General features: G+C 51.2%; 6 protein-coding genes and 1 non-coding gene across 7 annotated transcripts; 3 read left to right on the top strand and 4 right to left on the bottom strand.

The window, feature by feature from the left end:
- Positions 1-728: 728 nt before the first annotated feature.
- Positions 729-5,088, top strand: SMAC4_03181 (uncharacterized protein; the record flags this gene model as incomplete). Its single annotated transcript, XM_003349545.2, has 1 exon — positions 729-5,088. One exon carries the CDS (start codon positions 729-731, stop codon positions 5,073-5,075), a length of 4,347 nt encoding a protein of 1,448 aa, XP_003349593.1. The 3' UTR covers positions 5,076-5,088.
- Positions 5,089-8,116: 3,028 nt separating this feature from the next.
- On the bottom strand, positions 8,117-8,189 carry SMAC4_13284. The gene has a single exon. It is a non-coding gene; the product is annotated as a tRNA-Lys (tRNA).
- Positions 8,190-8,955: 766 nt separating this feature from the next.
- SMAC4_03182 (uncharacterized protein) lies at positions 8,956-11,587 on the top strand. The gene is made up of 5 exons (XM_066089902.1): positions 8,956-9,042; positions 9,113-9,650; positions 9,733-9,864; positions 9,925-10,071; positions 10,134-11,587. Exons 2-5 carry the CDS (start codon positions 9,178-9,180, stop codon positions 11,359-11,361), a joined length of 1,980 nt encoding a protein of 659 aa, XP_065946222.1. The 5' UTR covers positions 8,956-9,042; positions 9,113-9,177; the 3' UTR covers positions 11,362-11,587.
- Positions 11,588-11,996: 409 nt separating this feature from the next.
- SMAC4_03183 (uncharacterized protein) lies at positions 11,997-13,479 on the top strand. The gene is made up of 2 exons (XM_003349547.2): positions 11,997-12,948; positions 13,036-13,479. The coding sequence occupies exons 1-2, from the start codon at positions 12,259-12,261 to the stop codon at positions 13,345-13,347; spliced, it is 1,002 nt and encodes a 333-aa protein (XP_003349595.1). The 5' UTR covers positions 11,997-12,258; the 3' UTR covers positions 13,348-13,479.
- A 464-nt stretch (positions 13,480-13,943) lies between these two features.
- SMAC4_03184 (uncharacterized protein) lies at positions 13,944-15,144 on the bottom strand. The gene is made up of 2 exons (XM_003349548.2): positions 14,436-15,144; positions 13,944-14,337 (listed from the first exon to the last, which is right to left on the bottom strand). Exons 1-2 carry the CDS (start codon positions 14,709-14,711, stop codon positions 14,227-14,229), a joined length of 387 nt encoding a protein of 128 aa, XP_003349596.1. The 5' UTR covers positions 14,712-15,144; the 3' UTR covers positions 13,944-14,226.
- A 524-nt stretch (positions 15,145-15,668) lies between these two features.
- Positions 15,669-16,678, bottom strand: SMAC4_03185 (uncharacterized protein). The gene is made up of 2 exons (XM_003349549.2): positions 16,120-16,678; positions 15,669-16,002 (listed from the first exon to the last, which is right to left on the bottom strand). Exons 1-2 carry the CDS (start codon positions 16,521-16,523, stop codon positions 15,900-15,902), a joined length of 507 nt encoding a protein of 168 aa, XP_003349597.2. The 5' UTR covers positions 16,524-16,678; the 3' UTR covers positions 15,669-15,899.
- Positions 16,679-16,908: 230 nt separating this feature from the next.
- SMAC4_03186 (uncharacterized protein) lies at positions 16,909-18,475 on the bottom strand (the record flags this gene model as incomplete). Its single annotated transcript, XM_003349550.1, has 2 exons — positions 16,909-17,537; positions 17,602-18,475. 2 exons carry the CDS (start codon positions 18,473-18,475, stop codon positions 16,909-16,911), a joined length of 1,503 nt encoding a protein of 500 aa, XP_003349598.1.
- Positions 18,476-19,015: the final 540 nt, after the last annotated feature.

The raw sequence follows: 19,015 nt of genomic DNA on the forward strand, positions 1-19,015 counted from the left end.
CGCCTTCTGGTCCATTCATCCCACTTTTTCTTCCATCTCTTTCCTTTTTTTGTTAGCTCAACGTCCTCCGTCTCAAGCTTTTTGATTGATGCTCATCCACCAGCTCAGGGTTAGGGGTCCCTGCCGCAGCTTTCATGACGGAGCTCTTCATTGCTCACTCTTCTCCTTCTCACCTTTACGAATTTCCGGACGTGAAAAAGCGGAATAGAGCTAACAGAAAGTGTCATGCCTTTCCAACCCCTTACCATTACAAGGCCTCCCGGCTCCGAAACCTCATGACCCATTGCCATCAACCTTCGGGTACGATACAGATCCTTCATCGTTCTAGCACCAACTCTTCTAAGGCGGCTCTGCTTAGCTGCTCTTGTGAACAATGGACTCGAGAACGCCAAAGGCTGAAGCCACGATGGATTTTTTGGTCCATCGACAACGGGTTCAATGCCCTGCTCCATTGTCCTTGGACTTGACTCGGCAGTGGCTTCATTGTTCTCGTCACCTTCGATAATGGCCTCTTTAATCGTCTCGCCCGGCCGTGCTTTATTCTCAAGTTTGTCCTTGTTTATCTACTACGGTTGTGGTCGGCACGAACAAGCTCACGACACAATCTTCTTTGGCCGTTATAAGCTCCCAACCCCCGGTAACCAAGTTATAGCATCGAGCTGTTCACAGAACACTCGAAGACAACCGAACAACAAGCCGCTCAAGAACTACCACACCATCAACACACAATGGCGGCTTCTAATGCCGCTGGCGGTCACGGATTCAAAGTTGATGCAACCATCCTACCCAATATTAAACCTATCAAAGAAGAGTTCGATTTGCGACAATCCTTCGGCTTCAGCCTAAGAGATGAAGATCTTCACCCTTCATGGACCTCTCCGTACAACAAGCCCAAAAAGGATGACACTCCGCAAAGCGATGGAAATATCTTAGCCACTGCTTGGGAACGGGTTCAAATCCCGTACCTCGACAATCATCACTTGGGGCATCAGTCGGAGGACAAGGAAAAGGCTGCTTTGAAAGCCTACGAACAGCAACACAATGCTCTCTGCGAATTACGTCACAACTTCCAGAATCACAAGGAGCTATCCAGGTTCGCCGACCATAAGGACTCCAAGGATGTCATTCCATCCAAAGAAGCAATTCATCACCTTGCCTACCGCTTAATCTCGCAGGCTCAACAGCAAGAGACGGCGGTACTTGGAAAATTTGAAGAAGGACAATGGTGGATTGCAACCCCGGAGGAGAGCATTAACCTGCCTCTGGTTGAGACACCAAACCCAACATCGGGCACGACGCAAAATGGTGGGGAAACGGACGCTCCCACTACTCCCAGGGAAGCTCCAAAAGCCGCTTATACCGTTTACTGGGTATGCTTTACGGACATCAAACATCTAGCAGTCATCATTAGGGAGAAACTTACCGGCAACACATGGTACTTTGATTCTTTCAAATCTAATCAAGATCAAGCCGAACAAAGGCACGCATCCGTTCTTTCTGGGCTGCGCAATTGGTGTCGCGAAAACAGGATTGATGTTTCCAAAAAGACGAAGCACCGTCTCGTTGACGTCGTTCCCCAAGAGTTCGCCTGGGAATGTGGCCTGCACGCCGTTGCTCACATCTTAGCCTTCCTTCGCTTTGGCGTCTTGGGCTGGCACGAAATCCCTGCGTATGGGAGGGGAGGGGACGACTGGGCGAAGTCACAGAAGTTGCGACTTGATATGATGAAGGCGATGGAGCTATCAATGGGACTCAAGCCAACACCGCACGTCGATGCACTCCCGACTGAAGCAATGGCGGTTGATGAGGGCTCAAACGAGAGTGGAGATAAGTCTGCTTCTTCAGCTCATTTAGATGGTTCAGAAAAGCCGTGCGAAACAATGACAAGCTCTTTACACGGCCTTGTGGGAGTCGCTTTGCCACCACCCACTCCCAAAGACGATGGGGCCAGTACTGTCAAGGCTGTTTCAGCCTCAAAGGAGAAGACGGACTCCAATTCTGCTGATAAGACCAAAGCGGCCTCTTCTGGGAAGTCCAACTCAGTCTCCTCCGGGACACCTAACCAAGAAAGTTCTGGATCTAAGCCTTCGGACACCATGGGAAATTCCAGCCAGCCACCGGGTAAGAATCCCGCCAAGCTTGATAACATCCCACGAAAGGATGGGAAGGAACATGCTGTACCCCATCCTACGTTTTTCAACGCTGTCAGATACCAGCAACAACACCTAACATTTCGGTTTCCTACATACCCATCCCTACCATTGCCGCCACATGAAGTCCTTTCCGTCATTATCCCCCCATACGATGCTTATTTCGGCAAGGATCTTGAGGGACTTCATCCCGCTTACGAACGGGTTGATTTTAGATGTTGCGATAGGCTCAAACTTGCAGATCGTTCCATATATGCCGAGGCGGCCTATGAGCAGATCCATAATGCCCTAGTGGATATGCGCAAAAGTAACTACCTCTCGATTGATGCAGTGTATCATTTGGCTTGCCGTTTTATCTCGTACGTTCAGGATCAACCCGGCGCCAGAGCACTACTGGGAGCTTGGGGGCTGGGAAACTGGTGGCTCGCCCCCGTGGCCTTTTTTATCGATGTTTCCCATCCAACGACGGGCGTGGAGCAACGAGCACAAACATTCTCAGAGGTAGCCGCAAATCAGGAAGCTGTTGGCCCAATTTGGGGAGACATTTCTACTTTCGAGGACAATTTCGATCAAGCCCGCTACACTGTTCACTTTGTCCACCATTATGAGCCAGATCATTGGACAGTAATTGTCCGAGAGAGAGACACTGGCCACTTGTGGCATTTTGATTCCGACCCAAATAAGCGTGAGCAAAAGTTCAACGCAGCCGTCGATCTTCTGACAGATTGGCTTCGTCGCTGCAACAAGCAAATTCCCGAAACGAGCGAGGCATTCAACGTTTCTACCACAGCACAAACCCGTGGTTGGGAGTGTAGTTTGCATTCCATCGCCAATGCCATGGCGTTTCTCCGCTTCGGCATCCTTGGGTGGAATCAGTTGAGCTGCATCGCCCTGGAGACCGACAAAGACCCGGCTAATCCGGCTCGTACCGTGAACCCGGACAGGCTCAGAATAGCAATGAACCGATCCTTGCATGGCCTTTGGGGCCTCATGATGAAGGGCGAATTCAATCGTTTCGAAAAGGATGTGGCCCGTGCCGAGGAGGAAGCCAACCAAGCCGGGCAAGCCGGGCAATGGGATGACACGGAGGTACAAAAGGCGATGAAGGATCAGTCACTACACGTCAAGGAGAGCAAGGCGGAACACCAATTGAAGCAAATGGTAAATAAGCCTGAAAATCAGCAGGAACTCAATGCGGCTGAGGCAGAGGAAAGAAGGGGTTGGGAGAAGAAGAGGATGGAGCAGAAGGAGAAGGAGCAGAAGGAGAGGGAGGCGAAGGCGCGAGCAGAGCAAGAGCTCAATGACAAGCTCAATGGTGAGTTTGAGGACGCTTCTACTTATGTTTCCACTCCGGACGGGAAGAAGCAGCCTGAGAAGGAGAAGACATCGGAGAAGGAGAACGGGGAGGAAGAGAACAATGAGAACGGGGATGAGAACGAGGATGAGAACGAGGATGAGAACGAGGATGAGAACGAGGATGAGAACGAGGATGAGCTCAATGACGAGCTCAATGATGAATATGAGGATGCTTCTACTTATGATTCCACTCCGGGAACAGAGACGCATCCTGAGAAAGATAATAACGAGGCAGCGAACGATTCGTTCGATAACATTTTCGATGACTCGGCTATAACTCGCGGTCTGGTGCAGGACTATCAAAATATGCAGGCAGTGGCGCCCGTACAGAGGCAGGCGTGGAAGACGGCGAGTATGCTCGAAACAGTCTTGCGGAAGACACACGTGCAACAGAAGCGGAAGGGGGATGATACGATGGAGAAGGAGAAAGGGCCGGAGCCGCAAGAGCAGCAGGGGACACAAGAGGAGGCTTCCAACTCTCGTAAGCGTGGAGCGACAGACGACGCCGACGCCGACGATGATGAGTCGTCTAGCCGACCAAACAAGAGGGCCAAGCAAACCCCTGAACCTGAACAAAATCCCGCTGAGAATCCCTCCAAGAGCCCCAAGAACAAGAGGAGAGCAGAAGATGATGCTGACTACGACAACGAAAACGACGACTCCGAGTCATCCGGCCGACCAAGCAAGAGGGCCAAGCAAACCCCTGAACCTGAAAACCCTCCCGCTGAGAAACCACCCCAGAGCCCCCAGAACAAGAGGAAGACGCCGCCGCCACCCGACGCCGCCGAGCCGAAGACCCCCGCTAAAAAAGGCAAGGTCAGCACCAGACGGAGTGAGAGGCTTAGATCTGTTTCTCAGGAACCAGCAGCTTCTCAGGGGGACTCTGCTGCCCCGAAAGCAAATGCTACTCCGAAGAAGGCGAACGCTACTCCTGCAAAGGCAAAGGCTACTCCTGCAAAGGCAAAGGCTACTTCAAAGACAAAGGGTGTTAAGGACTCAGAACCTGGCGATTCAGACCCCGAAGATTCAGATGATGAGCGTGAAGAATCCGATTGGCAGCTAGCCAACAGGGGCAGATTTACAATGATGACCTATTCCGAGCTGAGAAGCGAGTGCGACAGGAGACTACTGGCCGGACCTTCCGAGTTCGGCGAGCACCGAACCCTCTCGTGGAAGGCCAGGGTGAGCGAAGGCCCGGGCGCCAGACCCCGTATTATCGACGAGCTGGTGTGGTACGATACACCCGAGGGATTCGCGGAAGACCTCGATGGCAAGACGCCCGAAGAGTTGAAGGAGATGTGCCAGACAACGTATAAGTTGTATTATTCGGCCAAAAAGGGATACCCGGATGCTATGAGACAGAGGCTGGAGTGGTTCTATAATGCGCAACAAGAGAGTATGCGCAGGCTCATTAGAGATGGGGAGATGCCTCCCCCTCCTGATTGGGATGAAGATGATCAGGGCGGTGATGTTGAACAGCAGCAAGAGGAGGAGGAGGAGGTAGAAGAAGAGGAGGAGGATAGCACGCAGGAGAAGGGTTTTGTTCCGGATCTGAAGCACCGTCCCTGAGGTGGATGAGCCCCCTTCCATGCTGCCTGAGAATGAGGATCCCTCTGAGGAGGAGGAGGGGGAGAAGGAGTCTTCCATGATTTCTGAGGAGTAATTCAGGGTCACTGGGTCTGAATGAGGTGTTGGCTGCGACCATTGGATTTTGGTTAGGATCTCGGGGGAATCTTTTTTTTTTTTTTTTTTTTTTTGTATACATCGGATCGGTTTTTTTCTGGTATTCAACGTTGTGCTTACCTAGTATCTTGTTTTCTGCATTAGATCTGTATTTGAATTTATCACCTGGATCAACGACGTTTCCTAGTATTTACTCGATATTTCGCTCATGATGATTTTCCCATTCAACGGCCGTGAAAGTTGGGGGACGGAGCAATGAGATATGTCCCAGCGGTCTGGTAAGTTTTCTGATTGGAAAGTGGGTATGGAGCGGTGGTGATCTTGGCAGCATGACTGTACGACTGCTTGTGACATCAAACAACAGCAGTGACGATGGGCACATGCTAGGAATAGTGGCTCCAGTCTACCATACCTCGTAGGGCTCTCTCTTTCCTCCAAACCGCCCGATTTTGTCCTGTGGATTCCTTTTGTAAACGGTATGTAACATGGGCACAAGTGTCGTCTGCCAGCTGTCTCGCCTGTTATCCAAACATGTTCCATTGACAGGCTGACGACGATAGTTCCACGCGGTCGACCGGCTTACTGCAGGGTCTGCACCGCATTGGGTTCTGTTTCACACCTGGTCTAGATCAATCTCCAGAACGTAAGGCTGTCTGAAGTCTCTGCCTAATCTTTCAACGTTGCTATGGTGTTAATGAATATGCTGTGTACTCTTGATTCACCACCGGCAGTTGGTGGGTTGCTCTGCCTCTGGTTCTTCCGCTGGCAGTCCAGTCAGAAGCTACCTTTATGAGGCCTTTTTGAAGCGAGCTGGTAATGCAACCTCTGAGGGGTTGACGGCGAACGGTTCAAATTCTGATGTATAACCCCCAGTCACCTGTGTCACTCTGCAGGAAAATGCCATATAAAAGTCCTAGACTCTTCCTTTGGCACTGTTTATTCTTCCGTGTCTATTCCTCCACTTGGCTAGCAGAGCGGAATGGCTCAAGTCAAGAGTACTTCCACACGTTCTTGCTACACCAAGTTGACCTCCACAAATCAGCACGAGAGGGCGACATTTCATCCAGTCACCTTTAATAAATCCGGATCAAAAGTCAGGCTTAATACTACCTGCTATTGTTCCAAGCATGAACAAGAACAGGCTTATAAGGAAGACCCAGCAAGGATGGCATCCGGCCTTGGATCATTCCTCTCCCCGAACCCCATCTTCACTCCTGAATTGCCATGGCACCTGGCCGTCATCGCTTGAATCTGAGGCATACGAAAGCTCTACGTTTCCTATCCTGCAGGGCTACGACATTGAGACACCTCTCATAACAAGCCAAAGCCATCATTCGTCTCCACATGATCAAGGAGTTGGGTATGGCGGTAACCCAATCTTACCGCAGCTGGGGGATTGGCAAGGTCCCCAGGACCGGAATCACTCGATGCCAGCTCAAGGTATCGGCGCAGTACGCGTGAATAAAATGCCCACCCCAATAGTAGGAGGCATTCAACCTATTCCTTACAAACCCAAGGACAATACATGTGTTGAGGATGGGGATGATTATTTGAAGTGGACTATACCCAGAGAAGTCACTCAAGGCACGCAGAACCTGTCCGAGGAGGAGGAGGAGACAGTGACTCGCTACCTAGCTTGTCCGTTTTACAAGCACGACCCCAAGCACTTCAGCATACCGAAATGGAAGAGTTGTGCCCATCCCGGATATGAGAACATGCGTCGGTTGAAGTCAGTATCTGTTTGTTTTGTCAGTATCCCTTCGGAGCGTCGTTGTTAGAAAGCCATACTGGGAAAAGGAAGACGCATACTAATACTATCGGTAACAGGGACCACCTCAAACGGCGTCACAAGGCCACAGCCGGTAAACCTTTTGTGCCGGAAGAGACAATCTCGAAGATCCAATTCGCACAAATGAAGAGCTGGGGGCGTACGCTGGGAAGAGGAAAACCGGCGATTGAGCAGTGGCAACATACATATCGCACCGTGTTTCGTTTCGACGCGATGATTCCTAGCCCTTGTGAGTGGTGCCTTTCTCTTCCTTGAAAACTACCAACAAGTCATCTACCATGCCCTTGAGTAAAAGGCTGATAAGAAACGGAAACGACCAGGATGATATTGCGGAACCAGCCCCCGGACCAGCCCGACAGTCGTCCCTGAAAAGAAAATCCAGTGACGACCAGACCCTGGAATTTCTCCCATCGCAACTTCAGTCAGTCATTGAAGAAGACGAGGACTTGTGGGTCTTACCTGCGTCCACGCAACAACGCATCGTTTTGAAAATCAAAACGTCCGTAGAATAGCTTCTCAACAGCGACACTGAAGAAAACAACAACCGTAATCATTTGGGTAGTAAGGCTGCAGAGCTTCCACGCCTAACAGAGGAGGAACCTCAAACCCGAGACAGAGAGCGACCTTTCCAACCTCAGGGCCCAGGGAAGTTGGATCTCGAAATTGATGGCTGGAATTGCCTTAATTCTTGGGTCCCCGACGACAACCACCAGAGCGATCCTCAAGATCTGAGTTCAATATTCTTTGGGGAATTCCCGCAGGAACTACCGCACATACCACAACATCAGCTGGGTTGGTACGGGACAGCAGTCGACCCGTCAGACACTCCAGAATTCGACGCGTACATGTACGAACCAAGGCGTCCACATCGGTTGAAGATACAACAGGAAGACCGCGGACATGCGGATTCCCTTTGAGTGCGGCGGTGCAAAAAAAAAGGATCGACGGAAAAGGTGCAACGGACAAAGGAGGAAGATGGAGGTTTAGGAAAGAAGAACGGTGCAGAGCAAAAGAAATGAGAGCAAAGGAAGGTAAAGGGTTGACGATAGAAAGGAGAAATAATACCAACGAAGGAAAAAAGAACAAAAGAAAGAGAAGGAAAAAGAAGGGCGCGTTTGGAAACGTTCGCCGGGAATTGAGCCCGACGTGGGGGTCGAACCCACAACCTTGAGATTAAGAGTCTCACGCTCTACCGATTGAGCTAGCCGGGCGGTTAATGGTGTTAACCGCCAATTGTTGAAAGTCGGGTCTGGAAAAGGTGGTTAAGAAAGGAAGTGCGGTGCACGAGTCATTTTTCATCTTTTTTCATGTGTGCGTGTGGGTGTGAAGAACTAAGAAGAGAATTTTGGGATGAACGTTCATAGTGGGTGGGTCCGTATGTGTCCCTGTGGGGCATCACATGGGCAGATGCAGGGTCCTGAGATCCCCTGTTGGTAGGGCAGGGATATGGTGCAGATAGTGCTGGAACCCGCGGAAGGCAGTGAAACAGCGCTGAAAGCTTAGCTGCTGGAGGGTAACCTTAACAGATCTTTCACAGCACCTCACATCCATCCGGGCACCCCGTCTTCAACGTTTCAGATGAACACAGCGAATGGCCCCTCCTTCGAATTCAGGAAAGCCCAATATTCAGTGCCGGGCTGACACTAATGCCGAAGGTCTACTTTAGATCTAGAACATCTTAATGCGGCTAACGACTGCAAAGAAAGGCTAGATCCAATAGTGCACGAGGCCTCTCCGCGGGACCGATCCCCTTCTGCACTTCAGCTTCGTGCTAGTAATTCAGCTCATGCATAGTCTATCAGCTGAGAAAGTGATACCTCCTCAGTCAGACACCTCAGAAGTGATATGCTGGTATCGACGCCTCAACGTCTAGAGATAGCCTCCTCCACAACCGTTACACAAACCCTGCGAGATTGGGGCCTGATGACAAGATCAGCTAGCCACAAGTGCTCTTCGGTCCACACACTATCGATCATGGCCTCCAAGAAGTTGAGATAGGCAGTAACAACAGAAAAAGTCAAGGACAAGGGGAGAAGGAAGGGCAGTTAAGGAATTACTACAAAAGTCTGTTTATCCCCCAAAGCCTTGTTTGTGTTTCGCGCAACTAAGGACTGACAAGATCATCTACACAAAGCGTGACAACCCTTATTCACCTTTTTACCATTTCTTTCTCAGACATATCTATAGCCCTCGGCCACTATGGCCCATCTCCAAACCGACATCCCCCGAGACATCGACGGCCTCCTCCCACCCGGCGGCGGCGGCAGCCTTCGCATCGCCTACGCCAAGCATCTCCTGCGGGAATACCTGGAAGAAGAGCACGCCAAAAAGCACGGCTGGTCCAAGGAAGAAGACCGCGGTCTCAAGCCCATCTTCCGCCATGTCCCATCATCTCTAGATGATATCGAGGAGAGCGATGGTCTTCTTTCTGGCGACGGAGAACCACCCGTCAAGGGCAAGATTTGCATCGTGGGTGCTGGTGTGGCTGGCTTGTTCACTGCGCTGATGCTCAAGATGAGTGGCATCTATAACTTCGATGTTGTCGAGGCCTCGGAGAGAGTCGGTGGAAGATTGTACACGCATTGGTTCTCGGATAGGAAGAACCCGGATTCGGAGCATGATTATTATGATATTGGGGCGATGAGGATCCCGGATATCCAGACCATGAGGTCGTAAGTTACCAGTTTTTCTGTTGCTGAGATAGCGTCCAGGAACAATTTGCTTTGAGCAGTGGGATACTGACATACTCGACAGTGCTCTCGACCTCATCAGCTTTCTCCAGCTTGATCACAAAAAGGCGGAATACAACTATACGGAAAAAAACAGCGGCACACCCAACGAGATTCCAGTCCCCAATATGTGGTGGTATAAGAACCAGACACCCGAGTGAGTACCAGATATCTATATGATGTTAGGTTTGATGGGTTAACAATTCGCAACCAAAAGTGGAAGCAAATTCGACGCTGCGGTCAAACGTGTCATTGAAAGCTTTACCCACGCTCAAAGCTTTGACATCGCTTTCAAGAAGTTCATGGACGGATCCAATGATTACTACTCTACCCGCGCATGGCTTATGCTTCAAGCTGATCCCAAGTAAGCTTTCAAGGGGGAAAGGAAGAACTTACCTGAATGGCCACTAACTACCTGGCTACCAGACTGACTTACGAGGAGACGACGATGGGCGAGGCATCCGACACGTCTACCGGACTCTTCGACCAAGCTTTCACCGAGACCATCTGCGACTATTGTGACTTTGCGGCGGCCAAACACGCCAAATGGTGGCGTCTCGATGGCGGCATGCATCAGATCACCGAGCGCATGAAGGAACTAATCGAGATGCCCAACTGGCCCGAGGGATCTGGAGCCCCCGGAATCAAGATCATCACCTCCCGCCCCGTAACCGCCATGTCCGAAACCGCCGACAAGTCCGCCATCAGCGTGACTACCACCGGCCCCAAGGGAGAGTCCCCATCCACAACCGACTACAGCACCGTCTTTTCCACCACTGCCATGGCTCCCCTCCGGCGCATCGACATCGAAGGCCTACAACTTTCAGACAAGGTTCTAACCGGCATCCGCTCGCTCAGCTACGACCGCGCCACCAAGGTAGCCATCAAGTTTGCCTCGCCATGGTGGACTCTCGTAGGCGGCGTCTCGTCCACGGACCTTCCTATATCCAACGTCGTCTACCCTTCCTGGAACGACGGACCCGACAAGCCGGCCGTGCTGATGGTCTCGTACTCCTGGGCGCAAGACGCCACGCGCATGGGCGCTCTGGTACCCGATTACACCAAGACCGACCCTTCAATCGACGACGAGGTCGTCTCCGTCTGTCTTCACGCCCTAGTCAAGCTCTTCTCCAAAGCCGACCCCAAGACCATTGCCGCCAACGTCCCTGTGCCCATCACGCTCGACTTTCTTAAGCAGCAGTACGTCACGCACCACGCCTTCGCCTGGTCTCACGACCCCTTGCAGGGCGGCGCCTTTGCGCTCTTTGGCCCAGGGCAGTTCAAGGACTTTTATCCTGAGTTCCAGAAGGTGCACTGCAACGGCAAGTTTTTCATGAGCGGCGAGGCGTTGAGCACGCACCATGCTTGGATCAGCGGGGCGGTGGATAGTGCGTACATGAGCTTTTTGACGTTTTCGACCGTGTATAACCTGGAGAGGCAGATGGTCAAGGTAAAGGCGAGTAATTTGGTCGGCGAAAGGGGGGAGAATCCGGAGGAGGTGGACGAGTTCTTGTTGAAGTGGGCGGCGAAGCTGAGTAAGGGCGTTAAAGTCCGGGGGGATAATGATTGGGCTGGTCGTTCACATTGGAAGAATGCCCCTGGGGATGAAAATGCGAAGGAGGGGTTGGATGAGGATTGGTGTGACTGCTGCTAGATTTAGGTATGAACGTTAACTCAACCCACCAGGTGTTTTCGCTCAAAAGAATGCTGCAAGGTGAATGAAGCCGGAGTTGATGGTGCCTTTTCTTTGCAGCGTCAGAATGGTGGGGCAGATGTCATGACTGTCGTTTGTTTGTTAGCTCGATACCTCTCGTCAATCTTCTTAGGCGTTCCCATATCTAATTCATCCCTTCCGTTCTATAACAAAAGCGTTATCGTGCCTCGCATATGCCATATCGAAATCTGCTAATATCTTTTCATTCTGTATCCAGTCATGTCGTTTTGTCTTCATAAGGTTTGAGACAGTTTAGGATGTATCTTGTCAAGCATGTTAGAAGTACCGAGCTAACTAACAAGCCAGTATTAGATTATACTTGTTGCTATGCTAGAGTCTAAAGTCAGTTAATATCGTCGTCAAGACTACCAAGCGATATGGCTGTCTCAGACATTCATAAATGAATAATCCCTACATACCAAATTATCTCTCTGATTGGCTTTTCGTTGTTGAAGATAGCGGCAAAGTGGTTCATCCAGAGCGTCGAAAAGAGTTCCCGTTCAGGAAAGTGGTGATGTCATCAATGACCCCACTTTACCACGGTGCCTGGAGCTAACGTCACGATAATCGATGATGTTCAGACGAAAGTGCGACCGGTGTAGGACAGCAGTGACGTTGATCAATTCTCGGTGGGAAGGGGTGGGAAGACCTCAGAAGTTGATATTGTTGTATTCCTCACTCTTACTTGTACTTCTTATCTTTTCTCCATATCATCAATCTGTCAAAACCATCTCTCGACAACCTTGCCCGAGGCCAACACACTAACAGCCACTACCACTTACACCTCCAACAATACCCCCGAAACCAAAACAACAACAGAACAACACAACCACCAAAATGCAGTCCATCCTCCAAAAAGCCACTGGCATCGGCCCCAAGCCCGTCCAGCCCGAGGGCCTCAATGGCCGCGTAGCCGTCGTAACCGGCGGCGCCTTTGGCATCGGCTTCGAAGTCTCGCGCGCCCTGGCCAACGCCGGATGCCGGGTAATCATGGTGAACCGCAAAGAGGAGCAAGGCGAGGACGCCAAAGCGACCATCACCGCCGAATCCCCCGGAGCCGTCGTCGAATGGCGCGAATGCGACATGGGCAACCTCTCGCAGGTCCGCTCCGTCTTCTCGACACTCCGCGAAGAGCTCGACCGGCTCGATTTCCTGGTCCTGTCAGCGGGCATCAACACGAACCAGTACGGCCTGGACGCGGACGGGATCGATCGCCATTTCGGCGTGAACTATCTTGGACAGTATTATGTTGTCAACCAGCTGTACCCTGTCCTGAAGAAGACGAGCAAGTTGCCCAACACGCCTGCGCCAAGGGTGGTCTTTGAGGCCAGCGAGATGCATCGGACGGCGCCGAGCGCAGTGCACTTTGCTAGCTTGGACGAGATCAACAACCCGGAGCTGGGCCCGACGGAGTTGTATGGCCGCACCAAGCTGGCGCTGATTCTGTTCAACAAGTACGGGCTGGCGGAGAAGGTGATCAAGAAAAACGGGGACAAAATTTACGCGATTGCAGTGCATCCTGGAGCTGTAAGTTTTCCCTTTCCCCCCAGCTTCCCTTCGATCATCAATCGCAATGTCGATTTCGTCTCGCTGACATGAGATACCACACATCAGGTCAACACCGCCATGCAGCAACAATGGAAGGACGCCTACCCCGGCATCACCGGCAAGCTTCTCACATGGTCCATGCTGGCCTTCGGCCGTGACGTGAAGCAGGGTTCTTACAGTGCCTTGTGGGCGCTTACCGACCCCAAGATCGAGGAGCAGAACCTTAACGGCCACTATTTCTCGGACGTAGATCAGCCCGGAAAGGAAACTTCCCAGGCTTCCGACCCCGTTCTTGGCCAGGCTCTCTGGGATCTGAGCGAGCGTATCGTCAAGGATAAGCTTGGCGAGGATGCTTTGGTTGACTGGTACTCTGCCTAGAGCACAAGTCGAAGGACGAGGGGAGGATGAATAATGATCTCTTTCTTTTTGTAACGACGACATGACCTATAAATACCTGCCTGCCTTGACTTGATAGCAAGCAAAAAATAGCATTTGGTTTACTACATCCGATTTCATGCCTTTCTGTTGACCAACCATGCCTTGTCTGACCCTGCGTTCAATGATGAATGATATTCGCATTGCGTTTTCTCGCACACCGAGATCAATTACAGGTATCAGTGTTAAGAAACAATCTCGCTCCCAAGTGTCAGCTTCAAATTGCCGGTGGAAGAGAAAACAAAAGAATATACCCCACACGCACCAATCCAACTCAATTATTCTAGTACTGAGCAAAACGAACGCCTAGTTCTGAATATAAGACTTGTTATATCTTTTAGTTCAGGCCTAAGAAATACTTGGTATATGCGTTATTCCGTATTCGATATTGAGAGTGGGGAAGTTATAGAGGCTACCGTCCCCAACGTCGCCGTGCTTACTTCTATCAAACTGTTTCTCAACACCATAAGTTCGGTGCGAGTGGGGATGTTAACTCAGACAAAAAACTTGGGACAATCAAAATTCACTCCTGGGACCAATCCATCCGTGCAATGTCGAACATATTTTTTTTCTAATCGTTGGTGCTGGGTTATGACAAGCTAATGTGCGTTTGCAGACATCTGATGTAAAGTCTTGAGTGATCCCAATCAATCAACGTTTTCCCAGCTGAGACTGTTCCGTCTGTGTATTCATATGTCATGCTCTTTGTATAATCTCTCCCAAAAACCTCAATCTCCATAACTCCATGCCTGAATGCGCCAAACCCTATTTTCGTAATCATCATAGCAATCCTCCTCTGAATGAACTGCGATCCACCAGAGCCTAGGCATCAGCCTTGTTAGTCTCGGACATGAGTTTCTCGTTCTTGTCCGCAATCGACTGGATCGTAGCGGCAGTTGATCCCTTCGGCGGGCGGTGACCAAGAAGACGTGCCTGTACACATATGAATCAAGATTTGTCAGAATCAAACCGCAACGGTGATGATGAATTTGACAGTGGTCGATCAAAGAAATAATTGTAAATAACCATACCTCGGCGCTCTCAACAGCAGCGGCATCCTCCTTGGTGATCTCCTCGACAGGCTTGTGAGACACCTCGCTGGCCACCTCAAGAAAGTGCTCCTGCTTGGCCTTCAAGCTCTGAGCCGTCGCGGCAACTCCGCCCGCGATTGGTCCACGACCGTCCGTCAGCTCTGTCTCCGTCTTGGCGATCTTGGAGACCTCTTCGGTGGTGATGGGGTGGCCCTCAATGGCGCGCTCCTTGAGCTCCTCGCGGGAGGGAAGCTGCTGCTGCTCGGCGGTGCTCATGGCTGTGTGTGGTGATTCTTCGTGGGTGTAGCTGTAGCTGTAGCTGGTGGTGTGGGTGAAGCTGTTGTATTGCTGACTGGCGTTGGAGACTCTTTGATTGGCGCGGTCTCTGAAGGCTCTGCGTCGGGGTCGGGTGTGTAGGTCTGTGGTGTGGCATTGGGGTTGTGTGTGAGTGGTGGTGAAGGACTGGAAGTTGTGGGAGTTGAAATAGTGTCGTCTGAGGACCAGTGATGGATAAAGTCGACGTGATGCATTGTTTAAGGGTGGGGACGATCGTCTTAATTAATCTGGTGGTTCCCGTCTGGCCTGGGAGAGTGGCACGGGGTGGCCCTTTCCATCTCACAAAGTGGACAAGCGGGTGGGTTGACCTGTTGGAGCCGTCGAGGTTCCCAAAAAGGTGTGCTAACAAGTTTGGCGGACGGTTTGCGGTTCGGTCGTTAGTGGATATCAGTGACCAAAGATCCACAGACAAACTGTTTGGAGGCTTCCTTCCCTTTTTAAGATGAAGTCAGTTGCGTCAATGGCTGTGATGACGTTGGGAATCGGCGATGATTGCCCTTGGCTGCGGGGGTTTCCTGAATTCCTGAAAGCCTTGAGCCACTGATTGATTGCAGTTGTTTGTTGATCACTTTCCCTGCCGGTCTCGAATCCGGATGGCGGATGGCGATTCCCAAACCCAACACAGCACGCAATCATCCACTCACCACACATTCTTATCAAACGCAGCAGGAACAATCCGGAGCTTAAAGCCCAGATACTTCAACAATGGACAGATAATTGGAAGGCACCATAGAGGTAGCCATGAAACCGCGGCTTCAGATCTTCTGCTCCGTTCACCGTGTAAGCCGGGAAAAAGGGGAGTGGGACGAGGTCTTGGCATTCCGGTTCACATCATTCCCGCGGTGTTGGATACAAGACCGATCACTTCCATCGAAGGGCACCTGCATGGTTTTATTTTGCGTTCACACAAAGGATGAATGATGGTGATCAAGATAATCCGATTGCATTCATCCATTCCTGAACCTCAGTACCATGTAAGTACACAGGTGAGTGTGACGATCATGAAGTTGTACCCTTTTAGTGCCGTTAACTTTCCTAATTCCTTCAAGATCTTTGACTTGCACGACTCTTCCAGAACCCTCCATGTCCAGGGGCAGTATGACCAATGCCCAATTTGGCAAGAACACCTCAGTCGATGGGTTCTCCAAGATCGTGCAGCTTCTTGCGGTCCTTCTCCTTGGCCTTCTCCGACACGTTGGGGTTATTGATTGCTGCCTTCAGTCCGCGGATACTTTGCGAGAATACACTTGTCAGCCACCACTCAAAGGTCTTTCTCTCGCTTTGAATAGTATTTAATGGGTTCAGGTTCATGATGGCGGCCGAAAAGGGTCGGCGATTAGGTACTTACACATTGCCCCTGTCCTTTCCCTCAAGATTCATGGAAGTGGATGACTCGGTTTTGGAGCTGGTGGCAGCTTCATGAGATCCAGCCGACTTGCTGCGACCCTTCTTGGCTGTAGAAGCGGAGGATGAGCCAAGCTTGCTGGAGGGGATGTCGGTGAGAACTTCCTCCTCTGCCATATCTGTGGTACTCTCCTGGGGCATGCGAGTTCCAAACTCGCTTTCAAGGATCTCGCGATCGCGCTGCTTGGCCTGCTCGGACACGCGCGGGTTGTTGATGGCCGCCTTGAGGCCGCGCTCACGATTTCCGGGATCCATCTTCGTTGAATGGTAGGCGGTAGTAGCTATGGATCTTTTGACGTACAAGAGTGGAAAGGGCTTCAGATCGATGAGGAAGCGGCTACGAAGCATTGGATGGCAGCGATAGACCGGGCTTCCTGTCTTTGTAATCAAGAGATTCTTTGAGGGGAGATGCAGGAGCAAACTAGATTATGCGCGCACTCTGGCGTTTCTTGCTTCTTTCAAGCACTTTCATGCAGGGCTCGCTCTCCCTACCTGTCATCTGCAGTCTTCCTAGCAGTGACGGGCATTTGACGTTATGCTCCGCTCGCTCTCTGGAGAAGACTCCGTGCTTTCGCGGGGACGACGCAAAACCTTGACATCACATGCCTGTCAAATGTCTAGAAAACATCAGATGACAATTTGGAGACACTTCTCTCCTACTCCGTTGCAATGTGAGTTTCCGTCAAAAAAACGTTGAGACTTTTGGATGCCCGTTTCCAGAGCCTTCTCTTTCTCACAACCCGAAAGGCCATGTCTCATCAAACTCGAGTGGCCCATGAGGCTGATGAACCTCCAAAGCACCAACCTCTTCAGTCTCATCAAAGTAAACAATGCCATCAAACTGCTCAGGCAGCACGGCAAACGAGTAATGTGACTGTCTCTCCGTCGCGGGCGAATAAATGACTCCGATGAATCTCTCCAGTTTCTTCTCCATCAAAGACTCTCTCAAAGCATTATCGCAGTGCTTTGTCCTCATATCCAACACAAAGTTCTTGATGCCAGTATCGTGCATCAGCTTTTCGTAGCTGTTGGGCAAGGCTGGCTTGACATGCATAACACTCATGTCCCCGTCCCAACGTTTGGCGGCGGCAACCCTACCCGTGTATCCCAAGCAGCCGATGCTGAAAGCCTTCTTACCATAAGCCTCTTTGCACAACTGCCCAATGTTGATTTCATCCTCAGACCAGCCCATGCTGGTGGCGCGGGCATCTCCAATGTGACTGTTGTGCGCCCACACAATTGCCTTTGAGTGGGAGCCACGATGGTCGAGGATGCGCTGGAGAGTCTCGAACATGTGGGTGTCACGAAGATTCCAGGACTCGTCGCGCGCGTAGTACATGGCTTTGTAGTAGTGTTCCGCGTCTGAAATACCAAAGTTAGTAATGGCTCTCCAGCTATCTGTGGCTCTTGCCTTTGGAAACCCGACCTTTTACCAATCTCGCATTCTGCTCTCCTCCGTGGAACTCCTCTCCATCCCACATTATCCGTTCGTACTCGAGCCTTTTACTCAGCAATTTCTTCAGCATCTGTACCACGTCATCCTCGTATCCTTTGAACCCCTTGCCCGCGGACACCAGCGTCTCCAATCCGTATTCGTGGGGATCTTCAGACCATTCATGCAATTTCCGATAGCTCTTTCTCGCAACCTCTGCCATATCTTTATCGACCTGTTCCAAATAATCAATGACCGCGCGCATCGATGAACCCATGCTGTACAGATCCAGCCCGTAAAACCCAGTAGCCTCCTTCTTTACATCCTTCCCTTCGTTCCAACGTCTCATCCACTCAACGAAATCATGTGTCTCCTTGTTCCTCCACATCCACCGTGGGAACCGCATGAAGGTGAGTTCTCTCCCGGCCCGCTTCGCTTCGGCTTCAGACTCGATGGTCGCTGGTGGTCCTGGCCCTGGACGCCGACGGACGTATCGATCGATGGACTCGGCGTCGGGCCAGTCAGCTTCGCAGGCGACTATGTTGTAGCCATGGTGTTCGATCATGTATCGCGTTAGCGCGGCGCGAAAGGCGTAGAACTCCGAGGTGCCGTGAGACGAGTCGCCGATCAGCAGGACTTTGGCGGAACCAAACGAGTCAAAGTATCGGAAGATGTCCTTGTTGGTGTCTGCCAGGGCTTCGGACAGGGAGGGGAAGGGATGAACGTGGCTTCGAAGGAGGTCGACTGGTGATGCAGGAGGCTGAGGTGCAGCCTGTCTGGAGAAATGTCGCGGAGTATGGCTTCGACTGAGGCTTTCGATCCCGTCTAGGTGTAGGTGTGCGGCAGCGCTGTCGGTAAAAGAAGACATCCTGTCCCTGATTTTGTGCATTACTTCTGCTGGATGGTTGTTACGAAGTATGGGTGAAGAAGAGATGTGACGATAGGTTAGTTGTAGGTATAGGGACAACTTTGTTCGGGAACACTTTGAGGCCCATATAGCCGGTGAATGGGAACCCCCCAGGGAATGCATATCAATGCACTTCTAGTAACGGCACAATTGTTCACCTCTCCATATACAAGTAATTTAGTATCGCCTAGTGTTGGAATATCCAGTGCTTGTCTTAACTTAATACCGAGTGACTTGGCCAACGTGTTGCGCGCCTCCCATCGCGGACCCCGGCGGGGAAAGTTGCTATGACTTGGGACGAGGAGAAGCAATGAACTTAATGACGACAAAATGGCGTTGCTTTAACACATACTATGGTAGGCAAGTGAGAAAGCACATCAGTTGTCTGCCGCTGGAGGCGTCGATGATCGATTCAAAAACCCCAGTGTATTCGAAGCGTGGAACATTGTGGGGCGGGATGGGACTAAGAATCAGAGAATTCAAAGAGCAGGTCGGAGTACC

The sequence above is a fragment of the Sordaria macrospora genome, chromosome 2 (assembly GCF_033870435.1).
Source record: "Sordaria macrospora chromosome 2, complete sequence".
Classification (NCBI taxonomy): Eukaryota; Fungi; Ascomycota; class Sordariomycetes; order Sordariales; family Sordariaceae; genus Sordaria; species Sordaria macrospora.

Coding starts and splice junctions, on each gene's coding strand:
- SMAC4_03182 (XM_066089902.1), top strand. CDS start 9,178: ATGGCCCATCTCCAAACCGACATCCCCCGAGACATCGACGGCCTCCTC. Junction 9,651..9,732: donor GATATCCAGACCATGAGGTC/GTAAGTTACCAG, acceptor CATACTCGACAG/TGCTCTCGACCTCATCAGCT. Junction 10,072..10,133: donor ATGCTTCAAGCTGATCCCAA/GTAAGCTTTCAA, acceptor CCTGGCTACCAG/ACTGACTTACGAGGAGACGA.
- SMAC4_03183 (XM_003349547.2), top strand. CDS start 12,259: ATGCAGTCCATCCTCCAAAAAGCCACTGGCATCGGCCCCAAGCCCGTC. Junction 12,949..13,035: donor TTGCAGTGCATCCTGGAGCT/GTAAGTTTTCCC, acceptor ACCACACATCAG/GTCAACACCGCCATGCAGCA.
- SMAC4_03184 (XM_003349548.2), bottom strand. CDS start 14,711: ATGAGCACCGCCGAGCAGCAGCAGCTTCCCTCCCGCGAGGAGCTCAAG. Junction 14,338..14,435: donor CTGCTGTTGAGAGCGCCGAG/GTATGGTTATTT, acceptor ATATGTGTACAG/GCACGTCTTCTTGGTCACCG.
- SMAC4_03185 (XM_003349549.2), bottom strand. CDS start 16,523: ATGCTTCGTAGCCGCTTCCTCATCGATCTGAAGCCCTTTCCACTCTTG. Junction 16,003..16,119: donor GGAAAGGACAGGGGCAATGT/GTAAGTACCTAA, acceptor ATTCTCGCAAAG/TATCCGCGGACTGAAGGCAG.